The 8,028-nt window shown below is 35.7% G+C and overlaps 1 protein-coding gene across 1 annotated transcript in view; it reads right to left on the reverse strand.

Annotated features, from left to right (window-relative positions):
- Positions 1-4,568: 4,568 nt before the first annotated feature.
- Positions 4,569-8,028, reverse strand: part of LOC148955442 (translocation protein SEC63 homolog) — a 105,247-nt gene continuing 101,787 nt past the window's right edge. Inside the window, exons 11-12 of the mRNA XM_089102269.1 lie at positions 6,772-6,975; positions 4,569-5,125 (exon numbers count right to left, since the gene is read on the reverse strand). Coding sequence (XP_088958395.1) covers positions 4,970-5,125; positions 6,772-6,975 — 360 coding nt within the window. The 3' untranslated portion in view covers positions 4,569-4,969. The remainder of the gene's footprint in view (positions 5,126-6,771; positions 6,976-8,028) is intronic.

The raw sequence follows: 8,028 nt of genomic DNA on the forward strand, positions 1-8,028 counted from the left end.
TTGGTGAGCATATAATAATAATAGCAGTAGATGGGCTGCGCTCTAAACAGGAAGCGACAATTGATATTAATTTTCTCATGTAATGCACTAAGAATTCTGTTATTAAAGTGTTTGTTTCAGGGGGAGGATGAACTACCTCTTTTTTTCTAGGAAAAGTTTATAATGAGTATTGTAGTGAACCTTTTTTTCTTCCATTTGATGATATCATACAAGGGTAGGGGACGGGCAAAGTGTTTTCCCTGTGACCAATCATATCTCTCGGTGGCCCTGGTCATGAATACATATATGTATCTGTGCTAGTTTTTGTTCATGCCGTCACCGTAGGACATGTGTAATCCGCGAATAAAGTTATCTTAATTAGTCTACCAACTTCAGTGCGATGTCCACCGAGTACTAAGTAAAGATCATTAGCACATAAGGTCAAAAATAATGGTCCAAGGAGAATCACTGTTGGACTCCACATTCCATTTTATGACCTACTGCTGCACCTTCCAGTGAATGGCACTGTCAAGTCTAAAAAATGGGATAATAATGGCTTTAGATGCAGTTATTTAACAATGGAAGGCCAGATTGCGATAAGTGTTTTCTCTTTAGTTTTTAAGGAGGAGGATGGGGTGACGACTCACTTCTAACACTGAACCCTTCTATATCTGTTCTGCAACTGAGATATTTGTTGCCTATCTTGACCGTCCAGGCACCACATATGAACTGACTTGTTTGAAACTTCTAGAAAACATTCCTGTCTCAATTGAAAAAATCAAATTGCATTTTCTCCGAGAACTGGGTTTTAAGCGCACCATACATGGTTATCGCTGCTGCTCTATCTATTGGCCGTGTCTGTATAATCACTAGATATTCCCTTTCCAATGTATATTTCTTAGTAACGCACTACTTTCTATTGTTTTCCACGCATTTCCATGGTTATTTAGTCAAGAAATACAAGAGAAAGTTTGCGATAAAATAAAAATATTAACAGCTTCTAGTGTTGAGCTAATTATGAATAATTTAGTTGCTTTTCCCTGACGAAAAGCTTTAGTCTGTTTCCTTTGTGAAGTTGGTAATTTCGAAGACCTCACTGCCTTCCCATGAAGATAAACAAAGGTTCAAATATGGATAAATCCTTTTATTAGACAGTGATAATTCAAAAAAAATACTGGATATTTCGGTCACATCTGCAGTGACCGTCATCAGCAGAATTTCTTAATTTCAATGGTTTCCCAGAAATTTCGCTTTAAACCCCTGGTCCCTAGAAATCAAAGACATTTTCGAACAAGATAAAATGGTCCGGAAAATCAAAAATATGTTCCGATAGAGCTGATCTGAAAGCTTCAGGTTTGGAATTCTGCTTTAAAGCCGACGAAATAGAGTGTTCATGTTGTAGCAATCTCATTTCCAAATTCTGGTTAGTCCCACATATGAACTTCCGGGGTGAGCCCTTCATATATCAGAGCCCTCCGAGACATGGGTTCTCGTCTTAAAGTTCGCCTAGTGCTCCATTCATCATCTAAAGCGGATGGCCACCCAATGTACCATTCTACTTGTAACCACACGCCCACTCCTGATATTTTAGTGGACGTCGAGAAAGGTTTCCGTCAAGGCGCTGTTTCCTCCCCGTCACTCTTCAACAATGGAGTTCTTGATGCGCAGTCCGCTGCTCCCTCGTTTTTCACCCTCGCCTGTCTCAATTCGTCTCTCGTCTATTATGCAGACGACATTTTGAACTTAAAGTACACAATCCAGCATATTAGCGACTTTTTAACATTGCTTCAATGTAATTATGCAAACCTCGGTCTTCAATTCAATGATGAAAAATCGGAAGTTGGATTCTTCAACTGGAAGCACGCACCTCCAGCAGATATTCCTCTCGAGAACAGCAGGATCAAGCCAGTTGATCACATTACTTACCTCGGTCTCCCCATTGGCTCCTCAATAAAACACACATGACAACTCCTTATACCTCACATCGAATGCCGAGTAGGGCTACCGCATGCTTCTTTTGTGACAAATAAGCCATGGTTCAACTGCCGTCTTCTTTCAAAACGTTTTAACTAGGTTGCTCTACCGCATTATTTATACAAAGCACCGTTTTGGAAAATGTTTACTAAAACAGATAAGTCAGAACTTCGTCCAGTTTTCTTTCGTTTCCCCCTCCCATGGACTCGCAACTCTTATCTTGTAGGAAAATTCAGCTTAGCTGACCCTGTTTTAACTGTAGAAAAGCAAGTCTCTGTCTACAATATCACAGTAATTTTTCAAAGAATTTGCTATTCTGTATTTGTTTGTATGTTCTGTATTTGTATGCTCCGTCTTTCTTTTTTCTGTATGTTGAGTTTTGAAGTAAATTATTATTATTATTAAAATGGATTAAAAATAAGTAGATTTTTCCTTGAGAAAAATCTAAGGCTACCGAATATACAAATATACTTTTTTCATGTAAATGAAAACGGAGAACACAAAACGGATTGGGTTTTCTGTAACTTGATCATTTTAACTCGTTTTCCTCAAATCACACTTTTTTTTTCATTTATGCACTTGTACCTTAGATCAATTTGATATCTACGCCTCTCCTATAGGTAGACATGGTATACTTTGTTCGAATCAAGAGATACAATGATTATCTACATGTATGATTTGAGGCGTAGAGCTCCAATCCCCCTCTCTATCAACTTTTCAGCAGTAAGGTAGACATGCTGCACCTTGTTTGAAGCGGTTCCATGCAAGAATTTCCAATCTGTATTGATAGAGGTAAAAGGTGACCGTTTAGCTCCTTCAACACCCCCCTTCCTTTAATTTCAAGTTTTAAGCAGCACGATAGGCTTATTACACACTGTTTGAACCAGAATCTCGTATGAATTTTAATCTGTATTATTAGAGAACAAAAGTGGGACAAATGCCCCTTCTGAGCCCCCCTCCAATTTTTAAGTAGAAATGTAGGCATATTGTACTGTCTTTAGATTTAAAATTTGAAGTTGTTTTCAATCTGAATGATTTAAGACAAACACTGGAACCATTTTCCCTCGAATACTCCTCCCCCTCCATCCGTTTTAAGCAGAAAAGTAGGCATACTACGCTCTGTTTGAAGTGGAATAATGCAATAAACTTCTATCTTTATGATCAGAGGCATGCAGCGGGCCTTTGGCGACTTCAAGACTATCTCCCATAATAAAATTTTCAGCAGAAAGGTAGAGAGGCCTTTTTACCACTGATCGGCTTAAAACTTATGATACAGATACCCTGGGTCAAAGACACAAGAATCATCATTTCAGGAGGTTTATTCACCTTCTCCGACTCTCCGTCTACTTAAAACTTGCGACACAAGGAATTTTGGGCCAAGGGAACATAGCTGGATTTTCAGAGGTATCCACCACTTCAGAGCTCGTCTACCTACCACACTGGAGCAGGCACGTACGCAGGAATTTGTTTCGGGGGGGGGGGGAATCCTTCAAACCCATTATTCTGTGAGAAAAATCAGAAAACTATGGGAAAATGAAAGAAATCGTGAGATTTCGGGGGGGCGGGCGGGCCCGGAGGCCCCCCCCCCCTGCGTACGTCCCTGCACTGGAGTGCCCGCATCCACTTTAAATTTGATAGGAGAGTGCCTACAGCCAGTATGTTTATCTTCTGGGATGAGGTGTTGCGTACAAGAAATCCCTCTTACATGTGCTAATCGGTTTACCTTTTATTCGTTTCTTATATACTTTAGAGTAGGAAAATTGGTGTTCATGCAAGTGGTTACTCAACGATTATAAATAATAATGTAACTCCCTGACGCAGATTATTTATAAAGCCTTTTTGGGTGGCCACTCGGTGATAGACATAAAATCAAAGTTATGCAACATTCAAATACTTAGAAAAAAGCCAATAAGGTGTACTTTGACACCGTCAATAAGCGACATGTCCTCTTTTTTCTTCGTTTTTTTTGAAGAAAAATTCTTCTTCAGACACACATTCTTAAAGTTTGTAACTCACAACACTTTTGTTGGGGAAGCCTACCAAAGGTTACTGCAACACTTCACGTTGCCCTAGCAATGTAAACAATTTCAAGTTAGATGCGTAATATATATTAATGTCCAAGAAACACCCTAGACGCCTCATTTGAAACAAAATATATTTCCTGCACAACATATCAACTTTTGATGTCCAACATTTACTCTTCATATTTCTTATTTACTGAAGAAAAGCCGTTTTTGCATTTTGTAAAAATAAAAAGATAACTAAGATAAATCGTAGGTGAAATTACAATAGTCAAAAGTAAATTTAGAGGAAAAATAAATTAGAAATTTCAGTTCATAGTTCTCAAGTTACAGAAATCACTGGCTTCAAGCAAGCACTGACAGCCATTGAAGTTAAAAAAAGAAAAGAATAAAAAAACCGTTCTTACTATAATGCATTTATTCATAACAGTATCTTATAAGGTTGGCAATCCGCGTAATAGTAAAAATTTTAAAAAATTTCTCCGTTGGAATGTTGGAAAATAATGCTTAGCTAGACTTACCTACCCAAAAATCTAAAATAAGAGTATCAAATAATAGTACAGATATGTAAGGTGAATAATAAAATGCAAAAGGTAATGATCAAAATGAAATGTATTTTCTCCAAACAAAAAGATTTACTAAAATAAATAGTTTACTTTTCCATTCCATCACCCCTTATGAACTGACTTGCTGAAAACAACTAGCAAACATTCCATACATACAAAATTTAAGTATTCTAACGTTTGAAGAAGGAAACTTCATTACACCAAATTCGCTGTGTAGAAAAAAAAAATTAAAAAACAAAGATTCCCATTAATCAGGTCTAATGAAACGAGAATTTAATGATAGCAAAATAAATTTTCTAAACTACCATGTTTAATACAAAATGATAGCAATGGTAGTTCAGAATTTTGCAAAAAAAAAGGTTCTATATAAGTAGTATTATCAACAAAGTTTCCTTCTTTGAGTTAAGAATACTTGCTTCAATTTTCATTTTAATCTTCTTCTTCGTCTTCAATGACTGCATCGTCATCTTCATCAGTAGCATACTCAGATTCAACAGCAGATGCTTCCTTCTTTTCATCTTCATCTGAGGAAATATCCCATTGAGGATGATCTTTGGGCAGTTCGGGAGCTCGTTTCACATCCATCTACAAACACAAGAGTTTTATTTCAAAACGATATAAAATAAGAACCATCATGTTTTTAACTGGCAAACCATTGGGCGTCACACATAAGAAATCAAGCTTTAAGCAATTGAAGTTTGAGGCCATCATTTAATTTCGATAATGGTGATTCAGAAAACAGTTGCCTTGATTTTGACATATCTTATGCTGGGTATGTATAGCCTTATATACTCAATAACTTTTGTTTTGATACACAATTTTATTGCCGTTTGAACGAAAGATGGTCAGTTTTACTTAAACCGTTCTTTTTTCTGAGTTGATGAAATAGAAGAAATCGGGAAAAACACAGAAGGTTGTATAACTCTCACACATGCCTAATCACTACCAAAAACCATTTGGTAACCAAATATACATTGTACGTGTATGGACAAACATTTAAAAGTAATATTGTGAGGTAACCAGCAAATATTAAGAAGATTAAAACGCAGTATCAAAATAAAAATTAACAAATATACAGTTTAGATAATACAAAATTGCGATTTAAATTCAAACTACTTTACCAACTAGCTGTTAGGAAAATGTGTGTAATTTAAATTGATCTTTTTTGTTCTTTTTTTTAATCCATTTTCTTTCCTATTCTATTTCTAAAATTAGCGTATTCTATTTTTCTCCGATTTTTTTCATTATTTCAAGCTTGAACCATCTTACGCGGCCTATGCCAATTCATCAATTAAGAGTTAACTTTTATACCCCCCCAATGCCTTCTTCAACTGGCTAGTTCTGAATTGACCTCTGTCCAGTTCATCATAAAATCCAGGCAAAGCATAAAATATACAAATGTGCTCCCCAGCGGCTTTGCAGGTTTTTATGCTTTTGATCGTCGGAAAGTAGCTTCAAAATTTCAAATGATATCTCATACAGGATACTAAACATTCAGAATCCACAAAAAAGGCAGATTTCCATTAAATAATAAGAGACACTCTTCGAAATATTGCACTGAGGCTGAAACCCTTTTATTTTTAGCTTTAAACGTTCATGATTTTTTTATTTTTTGCCATTGTGGATTGCAAATACGTACCATTCCACGAGGAGCGCTATTTTTAATTTAAATGTTAAAAAAGTTTCATCCAGTAACAATTCTAATTTGCTTCAAGGTCTGAATTGCCTTTTTTTACCATGTAAATTCAAAACTTACAGCATCTGGCTTGGATTGGTTAGGTCACCTGTATACCTTTCATATGGGTCAAGTCCTTAAGTGGCTCTTTAAACCGACAGTAAAATAAGATTCGAAATAAAAATAAAATGTGTAAAAATCAATTTTGAAATATTTTTACCCGTTTATAAAACTCAGAAAGAAACATTGAGAGTTCTGTACAGAAAATTGTTATTGGAAGGGGAGGAATGCATTTTCGACCAGAAACGTGATTTCAGAGAATTTGTTCTAGCTCGGGTACGTGGGGGCTGGATTCTTTTGCGAGTCAATATTAGGGAAGATTTTTGCTTTCTCTCCCGCTGCCTGAAGTTCGAGAGTTCAATTTAGTTATAAAATAGTACAGACACAAGACTTGAGGTATAAGACGAAAAAAACATTATGCAACATCTTAATACTTAGAACGTGAAAGGAGCCCCCCCCCCAAAAAAAAAACTAATTAAGTAGCAACCCATCTTACCTTAATATCCTTAAACTGGTCAAACCCAAGGTATGAATCCGACCTAACACACAATGTGAATGTGTAAATTCCAGGCGCTAAAGGTGCAGTAAATCTCATCGGAATTTCTTCTTTATCTACCAAATTTGTTACATAAAATGGAGCTGTTAACATTGTCTGAGTTTTTCTATCAGTCAAGTAAACCCACCAATACTCTTGCTTATCCTAAAAATTAAGACATAATTAGAAAGCGAAATATTTTGAAATAAGCCCCTTTCAAAATATCAGAGCATTACAAGGAGAAAAGAAATTATCATAAACTAATAGCTTACGCAAATAGCTTGATGTACCAAAAACAAAATATTTCTTTGAAAAGCCCATAACCAGAGGGATTCAAGACCTTGGTCTATTTTTACTGAATTCAAGTTTGTAGTATTTCTAGCTTCAAAAGCTAGATTACCATTCTCGGCAGAGTTATGCTGCGATTTAGCAGTAAATAAAGAACAAGTAATGGATTTACAGCATGACAAACAGCGAGGTGTTGGAGACAACTTTTAAAAGGTCGTGGACAAGATTGAAAAGTTGGGTCGAAGTCGATATAAAACCTTTTGCTCCATAAGTATCAAATTATACTCAGGAAAAAAGTAAATAAAAGAATTCGCAGATTTTTCAGATAATCAGAGCAAGCTGTGTGTCTACGTATTTGTTGAGCAAAGCTACAGCTGAAATTAAACGATGCATTTAAAATCTTTGAAACTGTGATGAACTTAAGAATAAGTCAGCAGCATTACATGATTGTGGCAGCCTGGATGTCAACAATAGTCGTTAAGCTCATTGAGATTCAAGAGGCCTCAGATTAAAGAGGTCTTTGATTTTGAACAACTATTTTAAATTAGGTTTACCGTCCGAGATGTTAAGGACCTGATTTCGCATTGAAGCGAAATGTCTACCATTGAAAAATAGAAAAAAAAGTTTTTAAAAGAAAACGGCTAGCTTCAGATAAGGATTATTCCTGCCCCAGATTCAATTTAGGAGTTGAAGATGTGGCACATTCTAGAAGTCACCAGTGTTTCTTGCTATGATTGTTTATTTAATTTCTGTTTGTTTTGGGTTTCATTTATTCTTCAATAGTAATTTCTGGTCGTTTTGAGTTTTAATTTTAACAGGTATTTTTATATACTGAGCTCAAGTTTAAAATGTCCTTTAGTTTTATTTGAAAAGATTTATTTTCTGAAAGTTTTTTTTTATTTTTGTTCGGTTTTTATTGCAAAAAGTTTC

The sequence above is a fragment of the Artemia sp. Qi Xiang Cuo genome, chromosome 2, assembly GCF_049724085.1.
Source record: "Artemia sp. Qi Xiang Cuo chromosome 2, ASM4972408v1, whole genome shotgun sequence".
NCBI lineage: Eukaryota > Metazoa > Arthropoda > Branchiopoda > Anostraca > Artemiidae > Artemia > Artemia sp. Qi Xiang Cuo.